General features: G+C 39.3%; 1 protein-coding gene and 2 pseudogenes across 5 annotated transcripts in view; all 3 read right to left on the bottom strand.

The window, feature by feature from the left end:
• Positions 1-7,838, bottom strand: part of LOC126619425 (heat shock cognate 70 kDa protein-like) — a 93,613-nt pseudogene extending 85,775 nt beyond the window's left edge.
• LOC126619332 (heat shock cognate 70 kDa protein-like) overlaps positions 1-20,875 on the bottom strand; it is a 105,792-nt gene extending 84,917 nt beyond the window's left edge. For 2 of the 5 annotated variants that reach the window (XM_050287688.1, XM_050287704.1), the window contains exons 1-2: positions 20,499-20,875; positions 18,804-20,172 (exon numbers count right to left, since the gene is read on the bottom strand). In XM_050287688.1, coding sequence (XP_050143645.1) covers positions 18,806-20,172; positions 20,499-20,832 — 1,701 coding nt within the window. In that variant the 5' untranslated portion in view covers positions 20,833-20,875 and the 3' untranslated portion in view covers positions 18,804-18,805. Of the gene's footprint in view, positions 1-6,523; positions 6,615-18,721; positions 20,173-20,498 lie in introns of those variants that run through there. The other 3 variants (XM_050287697.1, XM_050287679.1, XM_050287670.1) reach the window with 3 other exon arrangements.
• On the bottom strand, positions 15,125-15,946 carry LOC126619490 (heat shock 70 kDa protein 4-like; annotated as a pseudogene).
• Positions 20,876-24,808: the final 3,933 nt, after the last annotated feature.

Here is a 24,808-nt window from a genome sequence, read left to right as displayed (position 1 = left end):
GGCACGTGCTAACCAACATCCGAGGGTGACGAAAGCCATTTATTAAATGCAAATGTTGAAAACAAGGAATAAATAGGACTTATAAATATAAAAATAATGAATATGCCTTTAAGGAACGTGTTCAGAACAGACATCTAATCTAGAACGTTAAATGAAAAAATATAAACTTGAATGAACAAGGAATGGGTCCTACATCAAAAGGACTCGAAGATGCCGATGCGGAAATGTCTTGATGCCGAGATCGTACACCTCGATTCTAAGTCCTGAAGGGGGCGCAAAACAAATATGAGTGGACCAAGTTGATATATATATATATATATATATATATATAATGAAATAGTTATCAACATACTACCCCCCCAGGTTTTATGAAAACTCATATATCATGATTGTTTATACCATATTTAGGGCCTCCGTATTTAGATCTCGTACAAATACTCGGGGAACTCAAATGTAATTATGTAATAAAGGAAGGGGCAAATATGTAATAAGTGAGGAGCCCTTATTCTATAAAATGACTCATCACCCTCACAATTGGGGAAGGCCAATTCTTAGGCTCTCTCACCCCCTCTCAAAGCTCTCACTCTCAGAGCTCTCACTCCCTCATATAAATACATAATCAATGTGGACGTAGCCCAAACTTTGGGGTGAACCACAATACATCTTGTGTTATTTACATTTCTCACAGATTCACGGTCGGATTTATGTTGTTCCAAGACCTCCGATTTTGTGCATCAACATTTGGCGCCGTTTGTGGGAACGACACTTATTCCCACCCTCTTCAGCTTTGCCAAGCTGGTTTCCACCATTTGTACACTTTCTTTTGACCAAGCATCCCTTTCCAACATGGGGAGCGAAGGAAGCCACAACACACAGAATGACACCCCTCTTGCACCTAGTGCAAAGCAACAAAAGAAGGAAGGAAAGAGGGTTGCTCTTCAAGCTAAAGTCGATGAGCTAGAAGCTCAGAACAACAAGATAGCAATAAATAATGAGGTCCTCCAGGAGCAGTATGAGAAGCTCTTTGAGACGCTCCACGAAACTAGGCGTACTCAAACACGCGAGCTCGTTGCCCTTGTGGACATCAACCATCATCTGGGTGCCCCTCAACACGGAGGGTCACCTCCCTTCGACATGGGTATTTCTGATGAGGAGCGAGCTAATCATTAAAATATTAATCAACATGAGACTTCTCTCAACCCAGATGCTTCGACCCGAAGTAGAAGAAATGGAGGAAGACACCTCTTTGCAGAAGGGTTGGAAGGATCGAAACCGTTTATTATGACTGCTGAGACTTCCTAAAGCAACGTCGAGAGAATCCCCTCCACATATGCTCGAAGATCAATGACCCAAGGGTTTCTGAAAGACTTGGTCCCCTCCCACGACCCAGGCCAGTTGCCAATCTAGGGAAGGAATGATAGGTCCCAGAGGAACATGAAGGTATGGGGGACTCTGAGGTATTTCGACAGACTCACCCTAAAAGTCAGTACAGCGAGTCCAAGAAAAAACCACACGCCCATGCTCAAACTTTCCTACTTCCAAGAGGCGATGGAGACTTACGAAAGAAAATTCTGGTGGTACATAACTCCACTCATGACCCCCTTGTCCTACAGTTCCTTGAAGAAGTAAACAAGTTGAAGATCGAACGTCAGGCCGAGATACCTTACTGGAACCAACCCAGGCCTGGCCCTCTCACAAAAGGGATCCCCTCACCACTATTAGAGAGCATCACCGCCTACTGAGTAACCGCTTTGCCGCAAGCATCAACTCTAGCCCATCATTCATGTATTAAGAAGTGAGCCCTTATTTTATAAAAGGGACTCCCTCACTTTTAAACGCCACAAAACCGAGCCAACCAAGGCAACATAAGCCACGAGCTGAGCAACCTCGTAGTGTGTGCTTCTTCTAGTTAAGCATCATTTCAGATTGAGCACTGCCTCATATCGAGCATCAGTTCAAGACAACATCTAGTTACTTCGGCCCACACATGGACTGAATTTCAAGTCTCCAGCCAAAAGACTCTCTTGACTGAAGACTTGGGGGACTACTGTTTATACCATATTTAGGGCCTTCGTATTTAGATCTCTTACAAATACTCGGGGGACTCAAATGTAATTATGTAATAAAGGAAGGGGCAAATATGTAATAAGTGAGGAGCCCTTATTCTATAAAATGACTCATCACCCTCACAATTGGGGGAGGCCAATTCTTAGGCCCCCTCTCAAAGCTTTCACTCTCAGGGCTCTCTCTCCCTCAGATAAATACATAATCAGTGTGGACGTAGCCCAAACTTTGGGGTGAACAACGATACATCTTGTGTTATTTACATTTCTTGCAGATTCACGGTCGAATTTACGTTGTTCCAAGACTTCCAGTTTTATGCATCAACAATGATAAAAATAGGTTTTTCGAAATCTAGCATGCCGTGCAATGTCTCAAAACACATCTCATATATATATAATCGCTAGTGAATGTCCAATCTCACTCCAGGCCCCATGCCAGCTCCCCGTCCCTGTGCCAATTGCCAGAGGAAAATCACCTTCAGGCCCCATGCTAGCTCTTCGTCCTTGTGCCAATTTGCCAGAGGAAAATTTCATTCAGGCCCTATGCCAACACTGTAACTTCGCCAGTGACAGAATCTATCCTTCGCCCCGTAACGGAATATGGACCACTAGGTAAGTACAAAACCATTGAACATATCTACGTTTGAAAAGCATCTTCATAGTATAAAGTCATCCATCATCTATACTATAAAGAAGTGTTCGAAACATGTTCTAAATATTATATCATCATCCATCATATATCCTATAAAGAACATGGATTATAGGAAAAATAGTAATAATTCAAACTAGCCTCAATAAGCATGTTATCTCATAAAACGTTTCATAAAACATAATCATTAAATCATGTTTTTTTTATGTATGCATTTCTACTATTAAAACATGCATTTTTGAAAGGGGTCCATTCACCATACACCGTTGGTGCAAAGCCGTGCCAAAAGGAATAACAGAACCGCCGTTATTAATTGCACCTAAGTACATAAAGGGTCCAATTAATAAAACTCTACTCAAATGATTGAATTTGGGAAAACGGACATCAAAAATGGATTCAAGATGTCGAATTACCCTAAGAAAGGTTCTGGTTCAATTTCCGAAAAGTCAACACAAGAATATTCTCAGACGAAATATTCCCTAATGGAATATTTCCTAACAAAATATTCCTCATAAAGGGTATGGGCCGGTTAGATTTTAGGGTTTGAAATGTTAAAGGGTTTAGTAAGGACTTGGGCTAGGGTTAAATGTTAAGTTAATGGGTTAGGGCTTAAAGGGGTTTTGGGTCAAAGCCTAAAGAAGTTGGTTTGGGTTCCAAAGCCCAAACGTTTCAAGGTTGCCCAAAAGGGCTGGCCTTAAAGGGCTTTTTAAGTTCACGGGCCGAAGGCCCTATTCGAATGGCCTAAGGGCCTTTGGGTTTTTTTTTTTTTAAAAGAAAGAAATAAATAAAGATAAAATAATTGGGTTAGGCTTGGGTAATCCGGCCCAAGGCCTAGACTTAAAAAGATTTGGGTTTGAGGTTTTAGTGGGCCAAGGCCAGATGTTGGTTACGGCCCAAAGGGCCTGAGTTTGGTGGGTCGCTAGACCTCAAGAAGAAGAAGGCCCGATTTTGGCCGTAAAATTGGACAAACTTTAAACGTTCATAACCTTGTTAATACTCAACGAAATCGAGTGATTCAAAAATGAAAATCATATTTCTCGATGAGACGAAGATAATGGTACCTCACATGACATCTAACTCACCGTGGTTTAGCCGAAAAAAGGACCTCGAAAGCCTCAGAGGTCGTCGGAAACTGGGTAAGATTAAAATGGATATAACTTCTTCAATACTCAACGAAATTAGGTGATTCAAAAAGGAAAGTTGTAGTAATTAGAGAGACGAAGAGATTGATACCTTGCACGCCGGTCAACTTATTGTGGCTTGGCTGTAAATTGGCTCGAAAGTGACAGGTTCTTAGCTGGAATCTAGGGAAGTCTCCCCAACATGTTTCTTCGTAGTTTTCACGTCCAAAACCCACACACATGATCAGAAATGACTTAAGAGGACCACAAAGGGAAGTTTTAGAGTAGTTTTGAAACTTATCTATGTTGGGGTTCGCCGGAGCACACTTTGAATAGTGACAGTGTCACTGTTTCGTGAGAAGGGAAGAAGGAGGACAACCATGGTGGTCAGTGGCGAAGCCAGGATTTGCCGAGGGGAGGGGCGAAATTCAAAAGAGTGTAAGGTTCAATCGAAGCGGTTGCTTTCACATTGAAGAGTGCAAAGTTTTGAATCAATATTCACAACAGAAAACAGTCTCTTCACCAATGCGGTTGTAAGCGATAATATCAAAGCCATGTAACAAGCTTAAATTGGTTAGGATTAGATTCTTAAAAACGTTAGGCACTAGTTAGGCAGCGTACTGGAGCCTAGCAGCTAGGCGCCTAGGCAAGATTTAGGCAGAAATCTAGATGGATTTAAATGAATTTCTTTTATCATAAAATAAGCATTGAACAATATTTACATTAATTTAAAAAAATTAATGCAATATTTATAGATAATGTGAAAGTTTAAAATAAATAAGCTAGGAGTCTTAAAAAGAGGAAAAAAATACATACAAGAATGATAAATACATAAAAAAGAGAAATGGGTTAACAAACAACAAAAAAAGATGGGGTTAGAAGAGAAAAAAAAAATAGTGGGGAAAATATAATACTTGAGTAGTCACTGGGAAGTACCCAATTTACTGACCAAATGACATGGGCCAATAAAGTCAGCACATCTGTCCCTTTAATTCTTTGTTACACTTTCACTATGTTAAGAACCAAACATATCGACCAGCCTTTATCCTGTTTTCTAAACATATGCTATCATGCTATCCAAACAGGTCTTCTCCCTCACTGAAATACTACTAGTAGGGGTGGGTTCAAAAAATCGAAAATAAAAAAAAACCAAAAACCGAACCAAACCGAAACCGAAAAAACTGAACCGAACAAAAAACCCGAACCGAATTCAAAAAACCGAATCGAACCGAACTCTTTTGGTTCGGTTCGGTTTTGGTGGTCTAGAAACCGAGCCAAACCGAACCAAACCGAAATAATTAAATTAATATTTTTTTTAATTTTATTTATTTAATTATTGGTATAAATATGGTAAGTGTAGCATTACTCTTACTCCCTTTACTACATGTACCTTCTTTCTTTAATACCTTATAACTTTATTATGTAGAACAATGGGCCAAGTGGAAAGAAGAGGAAATGGATCAACGAAAGACAAAAGGACGCAACGGGAATTTGCAGTTTTGGCGTCTAAGCTCCAATTTGGGCCCATATGTTTTTTGAAAGAAAAGAACGCCACAGTTCAAAATTGCGTTCTAAGTTCTGTAATAAAAATTGGACTTTTCATTTGTCATCTAATTAATGTCGTTTGGCTTTCATTTAATTACATTAAACCTTTGAGTTGACCTAGGAGTTGTAATCAGATTATTTAAGTCATTAGCTGCTTCCATTGTAATCATCTTTCAAAGAATTACACTTGTACTCCTTTAACTTCGTGCTACGTCATTTTATCTTCACTACAATTCCAACTTTACCTTCTTTACTACCTTTACTACCTTAAAACTGTACCTTCTTTTTTATTTGAGAATACTTTACAACTTTATTTAGTTCTACAAAACTGCGACAAACAATAGCTAGTATATAAAGTTTGGTATTTACTTGTGTACTGAACATTTGAACAGAAAACAAAACGGCATATTAGTTACACATACTGAAAGTGGACTTGCAGTGTTGCACATTGAAACCTAGCACAGATCTCAGTAGCTACGTACTCCTCCGAGAATTCTTCTGATTCAATGACTTTTTAAAGCAGCTTTGGAAAATTGGTAGACAGAAAAATAAGCTTTACCAGCTGAGAAATGATAGAACTGTGGTTTTATGCCTAGTCACATATATATTTACTAGTTCATATGTTACACAAACAACATAGCATGAATCTGCAATTTCAAAGTTGAAATCAGGAGGATGGGTGAGAAGCTCTTGTTGGAATTTATATATTACAATGTTTTATAATATTTACTTCAATGTTTGAATGAAAAATTCTTAACCGTTTTTATCATACGGTAAATGTTATTCAATTGGTGCCATCTTATACAAAGTGGCAGTACATTGTGTATGGTCCTTTTCAAATTGAATAGAATTACTCTACACAGATCAGTGCATTTCCTTAGTAAATGGTGTCGTCTAATTGATGTATGTTTTCATTTCTTCGTCAATCAGTGTCTTAGGTTTTATATAAACCCAAGTCAGTATAGCAGTGTCATATGCATGAAGAGGACGAGCTTCTCCACTTTGTCTTTCTTTGTCAAATTATGTTTCCCCTGGAATCCAATGTTCTATTCATGTCTGCGTGAGCCATAATTCAAGAAAAGACCAGTCCTAATTAAAGACAGTAATAAAAAAATTTAGATTGAAGAGTCAAGATTAGGACTTAAGCAAACCCAGTGAGATAGGAAATATGGTTAATACAAGATATTTCGGTCTATAGCATGCCAGAAATTAATGTTTCTTACATCAGTCAACTGACTTTTAAATCAATGTCTCAATTCCTTCACAAGTTCTTCTGTCCGAGTTGAACGTGAGTCCCTTCTTTTGGCCCGTGGACGTGTCCTCAGCAGAGACATACAGGATGCCATTTTCAGCAATATCAAAGCAAACATCAAAGTTAGGAACATGCCTGGGAGCTGGAGGAATGTCATTGAGTGTAAATTCTCCCAAATAGTTATTATCTCTTGCCATTCTACTCTCACCCTCATAAATGGCACACCTAACATTCCGTTGGTTGTCATACCGAGTAGTAAAACCTTTTTCGATTATTTTGACCGGTATTCTAGTCTTTCTTGGAATCACAACTGACATGATACGTTCTTCACAAGCAACCTCCCTCACCCTCACCCCAAGTGAGAGAGGGGTGACATCCACCAGTGCGAAATCCCCAAGCTTTCCAGTTAGATTGCCACCACTCAAGACAGTAGCTTGAACAGCGGCACCATAGGCCACTGCCTCATCCGGATTGATGCCCTTGCAAAGCTCCTTTCCCTTGAAAACCTCCTGCAAAAGCTGCTGCACCTTGGGAATTCTAGAAGAGCCACCAGCAAGAACAACATCATGGACGCTGCTTATGTCCATGTTTGCATCTTCCAGACACTTCTTCACAGGCTCCATGCACTTGCCGAAGAAATCCATGTTGAGTTGTTCAAATTTAACACGGGTAATAGTTAAACAAAAATCAACACCCTGATGCAAACAATCAATGTCAATGTCAGTCTCAGACATAAATGAAAGCCTCCTCTTTGCCTTCTCGCATGCATTTTTTAACCTCCTAAGAGCCTTGAAGTTTCCACCAACGTCCACGTTATGCTTCCTCTTGAATTGCTCAGCACAGTGGTTGACCATTCTGTTATCAAAGTCTTCACCTCCAAGATGAGTGTCTCCAGCGGTGGCCTTCACTTCAAAGACACTGTCAGCTATGGTAAGTAGCGAAACATCCAAAGTTCCCCTGCCCAAATAAAATATCATCACATTTCTCTTGCTATACCAACCGGCCTTCTTGTCAAGCCCATAAGCAATGGCTGCGGCAGTCGGCTCATTGATGATGCGCATCACATTTAGGCCAGCAGCAGCACCTGCCCTTTTCGTAGCCTGTCGCTGTGAATCGTTAAAGTAAGCAGGGACTGTGGTAACTGAATTTTTCACAGTTGAACCAAGGTAGGCCTCAGCAATCTCCCGCATTTTCACAAGAATCATAGATGAGATCTCTTAAGCAGCAAATTGTTTCTCTACACCCTTGTATGTTACGACAATCATTGGCTTGTCAGAAGGACCTCCAATGACCTTAAAAGGCCAATGCTTTATATCGTTTTGAAAACATTCATCTGTGAACCTCCTACCGATTATCCTTTTCGCGTCTGCAAATTGAGGACAGAATTAGAAACACAACCCAATAACCAAAACTAACAAAGAAATAGGTCATATGATTGAAATAAAAGCATATTGTTAAACAAACGGTGTCATAACTATCCCAAATTCTTTCAGTCTAGGGTTTAGGTCATAACCTAAATAGGTCATATGTACTACACCTTTTTAAATATCATCATTATCATAACCTAAATTATAACTTATCATCAACACCCCACATTTTATAACTTCAAATACTATTATAAATATTCAGATAAAAAGAAAAACTAATTTGAGAAATAAATTAATGGGAAAATGGTATATATGTAGATGGATACATACAGGAAGAGATGAACATACCGAAGATGGTGTTGGTTGGGTTTTGTATGACCTGGTTGAATGCTCCATGACGTCTCCAACCGAGAAGTTTTCCTCACTCGGGAAATTAAGGGAATACTACCTCAACCTACATGCTCCACTCACAAAGCTTCAACATACAAGCTTCAACAAAAGAAAATTCAGAGAACTTAGCGAAGAAGGCTTTGGTGTATTTAACACAATACGTTGAAATGAAGGAAAACTATTTATTGATATCCCCGATAAGTCACAAATATGTACATATACATGAGTCAAAATAAACAAACAAGAGAGAGCCTTCACAAAGGTTGCTTAGGAGAAGTCTCAGCAGTCGGTAGAGCCCCAGAAAGAGCAGGCACTGGAAGGGGATCATTTGGAGCCTCAATACTGGACAGAACCCTAGAAGGAGGAGGCATCAGATGTTGATCATTTGGAGCTTCATCACGCGGTACAGCCCCAGAAGACGAAGGCAATAAATGTCTTTGGAACAAACCCACAAATCTCTGATGATCAAGTAAAACCTGACCATCATATTCCTTCATCTGGTCAAGCTTCCTCTTCATGTTTGTAGCATAGTCATGTGCGAGCCGGTGCAACTGTTTATTCTCATGCTTGAGCCCTCTAATCTCCTGTTTGAGACTCATCACTTCAGCCGCCAATGATTCAACTTGGCGGGTTCGAGCAAATAGGCGTTGGGCCATGTTAGACACAGAACCTGCACACTAAACACTGAGAGCCAGAGAATCCTTAACAGCCAACTCATTAGACCGTTTGGAAAGTAGTCTGTTATCTTTGGGAGTGAGAAGGTTCCTGGCCACTACAGCAGCGGTCATATCATTCTTCATCACGGAATCCCCAACGGTAAGAAGACCAGTAGGGGAGACGAAGGATGGGCGCCATATGTTGTCTGGAGAAGGCGTGGCTGCCTCTTCAACAAGGTTCAAGTCAAAACGACAGTCGGAGGGGCCAGACATTTTCAAAGGTGTTGAAGAGAGAAGAGGTCGGACAAATCAAGATCTTAGAAGTGCAAGAATGGAGCTTCTACTGGTGGAGATTCAAGTGTGCTTTGGAACTTAATGCCAGCCTCTATAAAAATTTGCACTCGACGGAGCTTCAGAAATCGAAGAGGCGTTTGCTTTCTCAAAAGCTGGGCTGCTCAGAGACCACGAGACGTTTGCTTTCTCAAAAGTTGGGCTGCTCAAAGACCACGAAGGCCGATCTCAGAAATCGAAGAGGCGCTTGCTTTCTCAAAAGCTGGGCTGCTCAGAGACCACAAGGGCCAATCTCAGAAATCGAAGAGGCACCTACTTTTCCAGCCTTGTCAGCACCTGTCACACGTACACTCAGCTTTGCGGAAATTATGGGCATTATGTCGAAGATTTCTGGTGAAGTAGAAAGCACATGAATCTTACTGTTCAATCACCCACTTCCCACACGCAACATTAGCTCATGGGTACCACAGATAACTTTGCCAAAGTTCTCTGACAAAGTTGAGACACGTGAAGCTTGCAGCTCCCACTACACCGCTCTGACCAAGAAGGGTAAAAGAATAGCAAAGAAACAGCACTAACAAAGTTTAGACACATAAATTTTGAAGGTCTAGCTACCATATTATTACCCACAAGGGTAAAGGAACAGTACCACTGCTAGATAATTGGAAAGTCCCTGTGTGTCAACCTCTGTGCTTCGTGGCAAGGTAGACTAGCAAACATGCCCAACCTTTTCTCACATTTGAGAAAACACTCCCAACAAGATTGCTTGCTCCAAAATCGAAGAGGCACCGCCCTCCGAATCTCGAGAGCCAGACTCCCAACATGATTACTTTCTCAAAAATCGAAGAGACACAGCTCTCTGAATCTCGAGAGCCAGACCCCTAGCAGGATTGCTTTCTCAAAAATCGAAAAGGCATCGTTCTCCGAATCTCGAGAGCCAGATCTCCGACAGGATTACTTGTTCGAAAACCGAAGAGGCACCACTTTCCCAACTTCAAGAGCCGGATCTCCTTGGATAGAGCTTGTCTGTAATCTTCACACGCAACATCAGCTTTCCAGATACCACAGACCACTTTTTCAAAGTGCTCTGACAGAGTTAAAACATGTGAAGCTGGCAGCTCACACTACCGTGCTATGACCAAGCAGGGTAAAGGAATAGCATTACTACTTGTTGTTAGGGAGACTCCTATATATGTCGACATCCATCCCCAACAGACAGGCAGACCTGCAAAAATGCTCAACCCTTCCTCATATCTGAGAGGGCACTCCCAAAGAAGCCTTTCGAAATATTCAGCTTTATTTCCCCCCGATAATACCTCTACAAACAAGCTATACTAGAGCAAGAATATCTCATATCATCAGGGTTAAAAGCAAGAGTATCTCATATCATGCTTTTTCCCTGTCTTTTCCTTTGGCCTTGTTCTTACCTGCAAGACAAGGAGAAAGAGAGCAATCAGTCAGCCCTTGGAATCAAGCTTCCAGTCAGGAACTGACTGCCTGGAACCCCTTACTTGATTACTTACCTGGCATTGCTCTCGAGTACTCATCTTCAACATCTTATGCTTCCAGGGAAGATACCGCATCTGCCTGAGGAACAGATAGGGCAAGTGAGAAGGATACAAGGAAGCATGTGGAGACAAGCGTAACAGCACACGTGTTGATACATCCACTACTCTGTCAAAAGCAAAAGTATCCCATATCAGCAGGGTCGAACGTACTATAGATTTAATGGACTTGTTTTGACCCTCAAATTCTTCAGTCGGCCTTATACTCTGGAGGAAACCAGAAAACCCTCCAGCCCAGTTCAAGAATAAGCCTGTGGAAAGTTACTTCTTCAAAAGCAAAAGTATCCCATATCATCTCTTTTCATTTTTGTTCTCTTTATCCTTCATGCTGCCTGCAAGATAGGGAGAATGTGAACAATCAGCCGGAACTCGAAATCAAAGTTCTGATCTGGGACTGATTGTTTGGAGCTCTGATTGCTTACCTTGTCTGTCACCTCTTTCAGCAGATCCCCTAGCTCGGCGACTTGAGGGACTCCTACTACATGGTTTGTATCGCGCTTGACCAAGCCTGAAACTACAAGTAAGCTTCAAGTGAAATTGATACATTACCTTGTGCATCTCCACCAGTTAAAGATACCACCCCTGGATGGAGGAAGAGTACTTCCAGAGAAGATGCCACATCTACCTACGAGACAGATAAGGCAAGTCAAGACGATACCACACTCCGGTACTTAGAAGTTTCGTGATTACGAGATCATTCTCCCACAATATTTCCTAATGTCATTTGTACTAAATCATTCACTTGTACTCACTAAAGGAGAGCTTGAACCTATGTACTTGTGTAAACCCTTCACAATTAATGAGAACTCCTCTATTCCATGGACGTAGCCAATATGGGTGAACCACGTACATCTGGCGTTTGCTTTCCTATCTCTATCCATTTATATACTTATCCACACTAATGACCGGAGCAATCTAGCGAAGATCACAAAAAGCGACCGTTTTCGCTACCTAGGATCTATCTTGCAAGAGAACGGAGAATTAGATGGAGATCTCAACCATAGAATACAAGCTGGATGGATGAAGTGTAAGAGTGCATCCGGCGTGTTGTGTGACCGTCGTAGGTCACTGAAGCTCAAGGAAAAATTTTATAGGACGGCAATAAGGCCAGCGATGTTGTATGGCACAGAATGTTGGGCAGTGAAGCATCAACACGTACACAAAATGGGTGTAGCGGAGATAAGGATGCTTCGTGGGATGTGTGGGCACACGAGAAAGGATACGATTGGGAATGAGGATATCCGAGGTAAAGTAGGAGTAGCCGAAATTGAAGGAAAGATGAGAGAAAATCGGTTACGGTGGTTTGGACATGTGCAAAGAAGGCCTACTGACGCTCCGGTTCGAAGATGTGACTACGGAACAGAGGTTCGGGGCTGAAGGGGTAGAGGAAGACCTAGGAAAACTTTGGAAGAGACCCTAAGAAAAGCCCTAAGAAAAGACTTAGAGTACTTGGATCTAACGGAGGACATGACACAAAACCGAGCGCAATGGCGTTCTAGGATTCATATAGCCGACCCCACTTAGTGGGAAAAGGCTTTGTTGTTATTGTTGTTGAATGCTCCATCACCTATCAATCGCTCAGAATTTGTGAAAGCAACATAAGATGGAGTGATCCTGTTGCCCTAATCGTTCACTATGATTTCTACATGATCATACTGCCACACCGCCACACACGAGTATGTTGTCCCCAGGTCGATCCCGATTGCATGACCTGCATCTTCGTCTTTTCCCGCCATTCTAAGCTGAGAGACTGGAAGAAGAATAGTACTACGAAGAGAACTGAATGGTAGCAGAGTAAGAAGACAGAGAGAATATATGTGCTTGGAAGTAGAAGATATTATGGGGAGAGTAATACTATTCATACCATGTTTTTGTACCGCATTTTCATACCACCTTAAGTGGCATTTGATGTGGACAGCCACATCATTTGAATTAATCAGATTTTTAAATTTAATTTATTATTTAATAAACTAATAATTAAGAAAAACTAGTTAATTAAATAATGATTGTGGTATACAAGGAGTCTTTCTTATTCCTTTACTTGGGTTTTGTAAATTTTTCAAATGATGTGGCTGTCCACATTAGATGCTACCTAAGTTAGTATAGAAATGTGGTATAAAAATATGGTATGAATAACATTACTCCTATGGGGAACATAGAGCGGTTCGAAAGGTTATTCTTTTTCTTTTGGACACTTTGGTTCACTGGTCTTTTTCTTTTGGACACTTTTGGTTCCAAAATTAAAGAAGCAACAGTAAGTTGTAACCTTCTTCATTAAGTAATCTTCTTCATTAAGTTCCAAATCTAATAAGACTAGATAATTAAAAAAAAAAGTGATTTGGATTTAGTTAAGTAATCTTCTTCATTCAATTGCCAAACGGAAAAATTAATCTATTTCGTCGATTTGTTTGAGCTTTTACAATAAGCTTGATCAAGCTCCACGAATTATGTTCATATGTACAGATAAAGCAGATTGGATGCTTGAACAAACTTAATTTTCAAAAGTAGATACAAAATAAAGTCATTAAATTCTTATTTATGAAACATAATTTATAAAATTGACATTTTGTTTTACAAAGATTTCGATTGGAATATCAGCAGTTGCTAAATCTTCTCACAGTAGTATCATCGATCCTACAGAACAGTAACATACCCATTTCTGTTGTCTTGCAACAAACATCATGGAGTCTGACTTCCAATGTACTAAAGAAGAAAAAGAATCCTAATCTTGTAATGAGTCAAGAAATTTCATGAAACAGAGCAAACATGACACATCAGTTGTTTATCTATGTCAAAATTTTCATTAAACCCGTCTCGCGCACTGAGCTGTAGCAAGATCACAGAACTCAACACATGATTTCTTTCATAACAAAAACAACCAGCATATCAAAACGATGTTATGATGCATGACAAGCAAGCAAACGGAGTGCCTATAAACTGTTTGCTTCTCCCTAATTTTTCGATAAGCCCAAAGCAACACAACCAGGGTTAGCGCGTTGGAGGCTCCGGCTCCGGCTCACCTGGCATAAACAAAACCATCCGAACTCACAGCTAAACATGTAGAGTATCAAATTGATTTCATAATTGTGTAGCAAAAAATAATCAATAAAATTATGAAGGTGACACATGGACTTTTAAATAAAAAGGACAAAATTACATTTGAGGCATACGCAAATTCCCACGCACATACAACGGACAATAACGGCTCAATTAAGGTCAAAGTTGATCAAAATGGTATTTATTCAAAACCCTCCCATCAATCCTCATCAAATCATTCCCACAAGGTAACTTCCAATTATTCTTTTCAAATTGAGATTAATTAGCAAATTAGTTGATTGATTAATTGCCTAATTGATCGATTAATTGCCAATTACATTCCAAATACCACCTTAAGTGGTCGGTCCCTATTTCTCCAAGTAGGGCTGGCCACACCCCTATATATAGCCCCATATCTCCACTAAAATCCTGGGTTCATTCTCTCCCAAAAATTCTCAAATATATTTTATCTCAAATTCTAACTTTAGCATTAGAGATTCTTCGGCCAAAGCCCCCTCATTCATCGTGGGCGTGTGAGACTTTTGGCCTTAATCTTAGGTGTTATCATTTTGCAGATGCATTTTCGTCCAAGGAGAAGACGACGGAAATTTGCATCTACAATAATGTATGTGTTATTTTCAGCCTTTGTATGCCACAAATTATCATTTCTTTCCTCATCTTCTCAATTCCTAAAGTTCTTCTGTCACTGTTGATTGTAATCCCTTTCTTTTGGACAAATGGTGTTCCGAAAGGGGGGGTTTGGTGGTGGAGAACATTGGAGTTTGTTGGTGGGACATTTGCTTGGGAAGTGGAAGTGGGCCTTCAGGCGTCCCAAGCGGAAACTGTATGTTGCACTGGGGTGAGACGTGAAAAAGTTGGGGTTCTACCATAAAACTACTTGGCAACATGGAAAGTAACCCAACTCCTTAAAAGCACATGCAAGGTCTCTCTTTCTATCAATGTAGGATTCATTCTCAACAAGACAGGGTGCAGACTCGATCCATCTGATAGTCCACCCATGGGAGAACAACTACAATTTGGTTGGTGAAGCGGTGAAAATTCATAACACTGTTTGCAGCTGTATTTATGTTATGCAATCGTTTGCATTGCATGTTTTCTTATGAAGAATGTGAACTGGTTTCCATAAAGATATCAAAAGGGCCCAAAGATTCGCATAAAGATATCAAAAGGGCCCAAAGTTCACTAGTTCATGAATATTTCTCCTGAGTACCAACTCCTTTGTTTTCAACTGAAACTTTGTCCAACATTTATATTCCAATAAAGATAAACAACTCCTCCAAAAATTAAAACGTAAAGCTGATTTTATAATATATGTCCTAATTCAGTTCTAGGACTAGGCTTCTTAATTAGTTCACTGCCTCAATTCCTTCAAAGTTCCTTACGTCTTTATAATTCATGATTGTAATCCCTTTCCTCTGGCCTGTAGACTTATCCTCAGCAGAGACACTTAGAATACCGTTGGCATCAATACTGAACCAAACATCGAATTTAGCAGTGCCCTTTGGAGCTGGAGGAATTATTATTTTTGGTGTTTGTGTTCTCACCCTCATAAATGGGGAACTTGATCGTCACTTCATTGTAGCGAGTAACTATAGTTGTGTTCCTCTTGATGGGAATCCTGCTGTTTCTTGGAATCACAACAGTCATGAATGTCTCACAATAGTCTTCCACAGTCTCAACCCCTAGTGACAGGGGCATGACATCCAAGAGAGTGAAGTCTTGAAGCTTCTCATTTCCCTTCCCATTCAAGACTGCAGCTTGAACAGCGGCACCATACGCAATTGCCTCATCCGGATTGATACTCTTGCACAACTGCTTCCCCTTGAACACATCCTGCAACAGTTGCTGCACTTTGGGAATTCTAGAAGATCCACCGGCAAGAACAACATCATGGACACTGCTTACTTCCATATTGGAATCCTTCAAACGCTTCTCGACTGGCTCTAGACACTTGTTAAAGAAATCCATATTCAGTTGCTCAAATTTTGCACGGGTATAATAGTTGTAAAGAAATCAGTACTCTCAGACAAACTGTCGATTTCAATGTCAGTGGCTGAAGTAAATGAAAGCTTCCTCTTTGCTTTCTCACATGCGTCTCTTAACCTCCTTAGTGCTTTAGAGTTTCTACTCACGTCCAAATTATGCTTCTTCTTGAATTGCTCAACACAAAAGTCCACCATTTTGTTATCAAAGTCTTCTCCTCCAAGGTGAGTGTCTCCAGCCGTGGCCTTCACTTCAAGCACACCATCACCTATGGTAAGTAGTGAAACATCTAAAGTACCACCGCCTAAATCAAATATCATCACATTTCTCTTGCTATACCAACCAGCCTTCCTGTCAATGCCATAAGCAATTGCTGCAGCAGTTGGTTCGTTGATGATACGCATCACATTTAGGCCAGCGGTGTTGCCAGCATTTTTTGTAGCCTGACGCTGTGAATCATTGAAGTAAGCAGGGACAGTGATAACTGCATTCTTCACAGTGGAGTTGAGGTAGGCGTCAGCAATCTCCCGCATTTTAGATAGAACCATGGCTGAAATTTCTTAGGCAGCGAACTGTTTCTCTTGTCCCTCGTGGGTAACCACAATCAAGGGCTTGCCGCCAGGACCTTCAGTGACTTTAAATGGCCAGAGCTTCAAATCACTTTGAACAGTGGCATCACTGAATCTCCTACCAATTAACCTCTTTGTATCCCATTCAGGACTTAGGATCAAGGCACCTAATCCCCATGTCAAGACACTTCCGCAGCAACATCTTTGAATCCTCTCGATGTATGACCCACTTCTTTATTCATTCAATTTTATCTTAATTCTTTTTAGTGATTAGATTTAGTTGTATACTCTAAACACGTTCTTAAATTGTTAATTCATTGTATTTAAATTCATAACCCGTATTTATTTCTTATTCTTAGTTTTTGTATCAATTAATGGCTTTCGTCACCCTCGGGTGTCCGCCAGTACGTGTCTATCCGGGTATTCGGGGAATATCAGGGTCGGGGCGTGTCAATGATTCTCACCCATATACTTAGATTCCCATCAACATTTATTGGCAAAATAAATATTAGAAATTCTAGCCATACTATTGGCAAAATATGTATTAAACATCAACCCGCAATCCGAAATGGCTAAATAAATACTAAATTATCAAACCACATCTACCATTGGCTAGATAAATACTAGCATAATGACCACAAGCATTGGTAAAACCACTTACCATCATTGGCTATACATAGTCGTTGCCATGATTTTTCCTCAAATTTTCTAGCCACACCCACTGGTGATACCAACATCAGAAAATTTTCACCATACTCATCATTAGCAAAACAAATATCATAAATTCCAGCCAAATTCATTGGAATTCCAAATCACAATTATTCACCATTATACATTAAATCAATCATAGCCTCGGGTTGCGATTTCATTCCCACTCATAAAATCATCATGACTTTCATACATATTAAAATTTTCAACCATATTTATCATGGCCATAAGATTTGAAAATGTCTAGCCATAAGGTTGGCAAGTTTTCTTATGTGTGAAAAGAAATCTGAGGGGGAGGATAGGATTCTTGATGGTAATTTGTATTTGTACCATCACTTTCAAATCCATAAAAATCCTCCATTTATTGAAATCCTAGCAAATCTTTAGCATTTATCACTACACCCAGACTTAGGTGGACTTTAAAAAAAAAATTTGATTGACTACCCATGGATTTACATGTATTTTTTAAAATCTTTTCAAATTTTAATTTAATTACACCATAATTTCAAACTCTTTTTTAAATCCTCTTCCAAATCTTAATTGAATACATCCTAATTTTAAAGTCCATTAAAATTGCAAACAAATCCTAATTTGATTACACCCTCTAAGTCTCCAAAATTTATTTTATGTGCCTGTTTTTATGCCAAATTGTGCAGCAAATAAAAGCACAAACGATAACGATTACCAGAAAAAAAACATAAATTATAACTACTTTATAACTTTACCTTCTTTAATACCATTACTACTTTATAACTCAGAGTATGATTCTATTTCTTCCAAATTCCTCTATTCTCTAGTCCTTCATATTTAAACAGTTACGATTAAGTCAAATCTACTTTTTAACTTTACCTTTCCTACCATTTTTTGAGATAACTTTACAACTTTATATTTAAATTAAGTTCAGTATTTATCTATGTAATGAGCTATGAACGGAAAACAGAACGGCAAATTAGTTGCACGTATTGAGAGTGGAAGTGGACTTGCACATAGAAACCTAGCACAGATCTCAGTAGCTAAATAAAGTACTCCTCCGAGAATTCTTCTGCTTAGATGACTTTATAAGGCAGCTTTGGAAGATTGGAGAATTCTTCTTCTTCTTGACTTTCTCAGCGTGAAAACTCAAAGAAGAACAACCGATCAGAATGCAGGCAGGCTTAAAAATGTATATACATTCATTTATTTTTAGCAGTTGGATATCCCCCAGCGGAATGCAATCAGTGTCTTGATTTTTTGGTTCATTTTTTGTTAAAGGTTCATCCAGTTTTATATGTAAGAATCAGGAGGATGAATGATCATGAGACATAACGCATTAACAGATCTCAACGTGAGTGCGTGTATGGAGTAAATAGAGAACATCGTCAAAGAAATTATGTTTGCCCTGGAATCGAAAGTTCTATTCATGTCTGCGTGAGCCATAATTCAAGTAAAGACCAGTTCTAATTAAAGACCGTAATAAAAACTTTTAGATCGAAGAGTGAAGATTAGGATTTAATTAGCAAACCCAATGAGATAGGAAATATGGTTAATACAAGATATTTCGGTCTATAGCATGCGAGAAATTAATGTTTCTTACATCAGTCAACTGACTTTTAAATCAATGTCTCAATTCCTTCACAAGTTCTTCTGTCCGAGTTGAACGTGAGCCCCTTCTTTTGGCCGGTGGATGTGTCCTCAGCAGAGACATACAGGATGCCATTTTCATCAATATCAAAGCAAACATCAAACTTAGGAACACGCCTGGGAGCTGGAGGAATGTCATTGAGTTCAAATTCTCCCAAATAGTTATTATCTCTTGCCATTCTACTCTCACCCTCATAAATGGAAAACCTAACATTCCGTTGGTTGTCATACTCAGTAGTAAAAAAAATTTCGATTATTTTGACCGGTATTCTTGTGTTTCTTGGAATCACAACTGACATGATATGTTCTTCACGAATCTCCACCCCAAGTGAGAGAGGGGTGACATCCACCAGTGTGAAGTCCCCAAGCTTTCCAGTTAGATTGTCACCACTCAAGACAGTAGCTTGAACAGCGGCACCGTAGGCCACCGCCTCATCCGGATTAATGCCCTTGCAAAGCTCCTTTCCCTTGAAAACCTCCTGCAAAAGCTGCTGCACCTTGGGAATTCTGGAAGAGCCACCAGCAAGAACAACATCATGTACGCTGCTTATGTCCATTTTAGCATCTTGCAGACAATTCTTCACAGGCCCCATGCACTTGCCGAAGAAATCCATGTTGAGTTGCTCAAATTTAGCACGGGTAATAGTTAAACAAAAATCAACACCCTGATGCAGACAATCAATGTCAATGTCAGTCTCAGACATAAATGAAAGCCTCCTCTTTGCCTTCTCACATTCATTTTTTAACCTCCTAAGAGCCTTGAAGTTTCCACCAATGTCCACGTTATGCTTCCTCTTGAATTGCTCAGCACAGTGGTTGACCATTCTGTTATCAAAGTCTTCACCTCCAAGATGAGTGTCTCCAGCGGTGGCCTTCACTTCAAAGACACTGTCAGCTATGGTAAGTAGCGAAACATCCAAAGTTCCCCCGCCCAAATCAAATATCATCACATTTCTCTTGCTATACCAACCGGCCTTCTTGTCAAGCCCATAAGCAATGGCTGCAGCAGTCGGCTCATTGATGATGCGCATCACATTTAGGCCAGCAGTACCACCTGCCTTTTTCGTAGCCTGTCGCTGCGAGTCATTAAAGTAAGCAGGGACTGTGATAACTGAATTTTTCACAGTTGAACCAAGGTAGGCCTCAGCAATCTCCCGCATTTTCACAAGAATCATAGATGAGATTTCTTCAGCAGCAAATTGTTTCTCTACACCCTTGTATGTGACGACAATCATTGGCTTGTCGGAAGGACCCCCAATGACCTTAAAAGGCCAATGCTTTATATCGTTTTGAACACATTCATCTGTGAACCTCCTACCGATCATCCTTTTCGCGTCTGCAAATTGAGGTCAGAATTAGAAACACAACCCAACAACCAAAACTAACAAAGAAATAGGTCATATGATTGAAATAAAAGCATATTGTTAAACAAACGGTGTCGTAACTATCCCAAATTCTTTCACTCTACTGTAAATGTACTACACCTTTTTAATTATCATCAAAATCATAATCTAAATTATAACTTATCATCAACACCCCACATTTTATAACTTCAAATACTGTTATAAATATTCAGAGAAAAAGAAAAACTAATTTGAGAAATAAATTAATGGGAAAATGGTATATATGTAGATGGATACATACAGGAAGAGATGAACGTACCGAAGATGGTGTTGGTTGGGTTTTTTATGACCTGGTTGAATGCACCATCACCTATCAATCGCTCAGTATTTGTGAATGCAACATAAGATGGAGTGGTCCTGTTGCCCTGATCGTTCACTATGATTTCTACATGATCATACTGCCACACCGCCACACACGAGTAGGTTGTCCCCAGGTCGATCCCGATTGCATGACCTGCAGCTTTGTCTTTTCCCGCCATTCTAAGCTGAGAAACTGGAAGAAGAACAGTACTAAGAAGAGAACTGAATGGCAGCAGAGTAAGAAGATCAAGATAATATATGTGCTTGAAAGTAGAAGATATTATGGGGAACATAGGGCGGTCTGAGAGGTCATTCTTTTTCTTTTGGACACTTTTTGGTTCATTATCCTTTTTTCTTTTGGACACTTTTGGTTCATTAAGTTCCAAATATAAAGTTGCAACGTATAGTAAGTTGGAATCTTCTTCATTAAGTAATCTTCTTCATTTATGTTATGCTTGGGAACGAACAATCATTTATGTTTTGCTTGTCTAACTTCTTGTGCAAAAAACCTTGGAATCCAATACGTCCCCAAATTTTATTTTCTGTTGGCTGTTTATGCCAAATTAATGGGAAATATTTCAGTGTACCCGAAATGCAGGGTGATACACTACATGTCATCATATATATGGAGATAAATTTATTTTTCAAGTGTCTCCACATATATAATGACATGTAATGTACCATCCCGTATTACAAGCACATTAAAAAATCTCTCCAAATTAAAGTATATCAACCAAAGCACAAATTTTGAAACCTTTTGGCGTGCAATGCCTTTCCAACTTTACTACCTTTACTATCTAAAAGATTTTACTCTTATCATATTTTTCATACTATATTTGTATCATTTCTCTAATAGATAAGTGACCCCTTCCTTTATTAGAAATATGGTACAAATATGTAAGTGTAGCATTACTCTTACAACCTTTACCTTCTTTCTTTCTTTACTACCTTATAACTTTATGATGTAGAACAAATGGTCGAGTGGATTGAAGAGAAAATGGACTGACAGAAGACAAAGAGACGTAGCGGAATTTGCAGTTTTGGCATCTGAGCTCCAATTTGGGCACATGATACCTTTTTGGAAAGAAAAGAACATTGCAGTTCAAAATTGTGTTTTAAGTTCTGTAATAAAAAATTGAACTTGTCATTTGCCGTCTAAATAAGGTCGTTTGACTTTTGTTTAATTATCTAAGACTTTGAGTTGTCCTAGGAGTTGTACGTAGATTATTTAAGCCATTAGCTGCTTCCATTGTGATCATCTTTCAATCAATTAATCAAACACAACTTTTAGGATTTCTCTCAAATTTGGTGGATTCCAGACTATTGATTCTATTGGATAAGAATATAGGCTGTGTCATTACCACTCCACGTGCAAAACATGTGCACATATGGCTTACTAGATATAATAGTATAAATACATTTTCCTTTCCTTTATTTTGGTAAGATGTTGTAATACCTAAAACAGTTAGAGAAATATATTGTAATTCTTTCGACTTCTCCTCTAAGTTTCTTCTTCAGTGTATTTCTTGATTTCTATGGAATTCATCTCTACTGTTAAGATGGTATCCAGAGCTGTTCTTGCTTGCGCAATGGTATTGGTTCATCGTTTCCGCTGCTTCGACTGGTAAGAAGGTGATATTGCTTCTGGGCTTTGTCTCTGGGCATTTGTTCTTTGCCTTGGAAACCCTAAAAGAGTTTAGTGTTCTTTTTTCTGAAATTTCGTTTGAATTGAAGTGTAATTGAAGGCCGATGCCATAGTTTTTGGTTAATTGAAGAGTTATATGTTGATTTGATGAAAGGCCAATGCCAAAATTTGTTGTGATTTTTCAATTTCTTGAAGTGTTTTGAGTTGATTGAAGGCCGATGCCATAGTTTTTTGGTTAATTGAAGAGTTATATGTTGATTTGATGAAAGGCCGATGCCAAAATTTGTTGAGAATTTAGTTTGTTAAAGTAATTGAATTGATTCAAGGCCGATTGCCATTGTTGGAGTATATATGTGATTCTTGCTTCTCTGTGATCGTATAGTGATTGTCTTCGTAGTTGGAAATCAGATTTGCAATTCTTGTTCATCTGGAGTTATCCACCGACTCATCTTGCATCTGGGTTTTTCTGGGTATTTTCACACCGACATAGTTTTGATTGCTTCTCTGTTTTTGTTTTCATATCATGGCAAATCAAGTGAGGATTGAAAATTTGTTGGGTATGCTCACTATTAAACTGAATGATGATAATTTCATTAAATGAAGTTATCAATTTGGCTCGGTTCTTTGTGGCTATGATTTCTTTGATCATTTTACTGGTGATTTTGTATGCCCTCCCAAGTTTGTTATCACTTCTGAATTAAGGGTTACCAATGAGATAAATGCAGCTTATAAAAAATGGGTTAAGATTGATATGGTGTTGTTAAGCTTGTTAATTGCTACACTCAGTGATGATGCTATAGAACATGTGGTAGGCTGTAAGACCTCTCATGAGGCATGGACTGCTTTACAGGATAGATATATGTCTGTGTCTAAAGCTAGTGTCAATCATCTCAAAGCAAAGTTACATACTATGCAAAAAGGGGGGACACTATTGATAAATATCTATTGAGGTTAAAGGCTATTAAAGATCAATTACAGGCTGCTGGAGAGAAAGTGTCAGACAATGATCTCATCATTGCTGCACTAACTGGCTTACCTTCTGATTACGATATGATTCGGACTGTTATTTTAGCTAGAGAATCACCGATTACACTTAAAGAGTTTCGGGCTCAATTAATGGGTGTAGAGAAGACAATTGAAACTAGAATGCAGTCTTTGGTTCAGAGTATGTCTGCCATGTATGTTAATGCTAATGCTTTTAATGATCATACTGGGAGTTCTTCTTCTCAGTTCCCTGCATCTTCAACTATATCATCAGCTCCATCAGGCAGTTCTTCTAATGCATAGTTTTCTCCGACTATTGGTTCTGGTTATTCTGGAAGTTCATCATTTGTTACAGGTTATCATGGTAATCAATTTCAGTCTAATGGCTACTTAGGAAATAATATGACTGGCAGATCATTCAATGGAAACAATTATAGACCAAGGGGAAATGGAGGATATAAGAAATTTAATGGGTCGAGATCTGGAAATAATTGGCAGCAGTGGTCAGAAAATACATCCAATCGGTTTGAGCCTATTCCTGAGTGTCAAATTTTCTCGAGAAAGGGTCATGTAGCAGTTACATGTCTTTTTAGGAATGATAATGGTTCAACTGTACAAGAATGTCAAATATGTGGAAAACGGGGTTATATTGCCTTGAACTGTAGGCATCGGAACAATTATGCCTATCAAGGAGCTCAGCCATCTCCTTCCTTATTTGCCAATTTTGCATATCAAGGTTTTCCTATGTCTCCTCATGTTGTTGATATAGGAATGATCACTACTCCGTCACAGTTTGTCAACAATAACCAATCCCCTCAGTTTGTGAATGTCAATCAGACTCCTTCATTCATTTCTCAACCTGTACCATCCTCCTTTACTGGTTTTCCAGCTATGAATGCTCAAGCTTCTGCAGCCACTTCAAATGGAGAATCGTGGATTCTTGATATTGGTGCCTCTCATCACATGACCCCAGATTTAACAGTTCTTGCTCACTCTACACCATATGAAGGCACTGAGAAGATAATAGTTGGTAATGGTAAAGGTTTGGATGTACAAAATATTGGTCATGGCACTCTGCAAACTCCATCTCACATTTTGTCTCTTAAGAGTGTTTTACGTGCGCCGATGCTAACTGTTAATCTTTTATCTGTTAAGAAACTGTGTAAAGACAATCACAATTGGTTCATATGTGATGACATTCAATTTTTCGTGCAGGATAAGGCAACAGGGGCAATCCTCCACCACGGAAAGAGTAGCAATAATGAGTTGTTCAGAGTACCTGTGCATATTTTTCCAACATTGTTGAATAAAGGTGCAATTCCTTCTGCTTATTTGGGACATACAGTGCAATCTTCTTTGTGGCATCAGAGATGTGGACACCCTTCAAATGTAATCTTAGCAGCTATGCTTAGGAACTCAAATATAGCTTGTTCTTCTGATGACATTAGTAAAGTTTGCTCACATTGTCTTGAGGGAAAAATGAGCAGACTTCCATTTTCTGCTAGAGTTGATACAGTAGACATACCTTTTCATAAGATTCATAGTGATGTATGGGGACCTTCTCCAGTTGTTTCCGTTGAGGCGTTTCGCTATAATATGTCTTTTATAGATGAAGCTACTAGGTTTGTATGGATTTTTCC

Source organism: Malus sylvestris, chromosome 1 (genome assembly GCF_916048215.2).
Source record: "Malus sylvestris chromosome 1, drMalSylv7.2, whole genome shotgun sequence".
NCBI lineage: Eukaryota > Viridiplantae > Streptophyta > Magnoliopsida > Rosales > Rosaceae > Malus > Malus sylvestris.
Note: the sequence above shows the minus strand (reverse complement) of the source record. Positions and strands in the feature narration are given on the sequence as shown.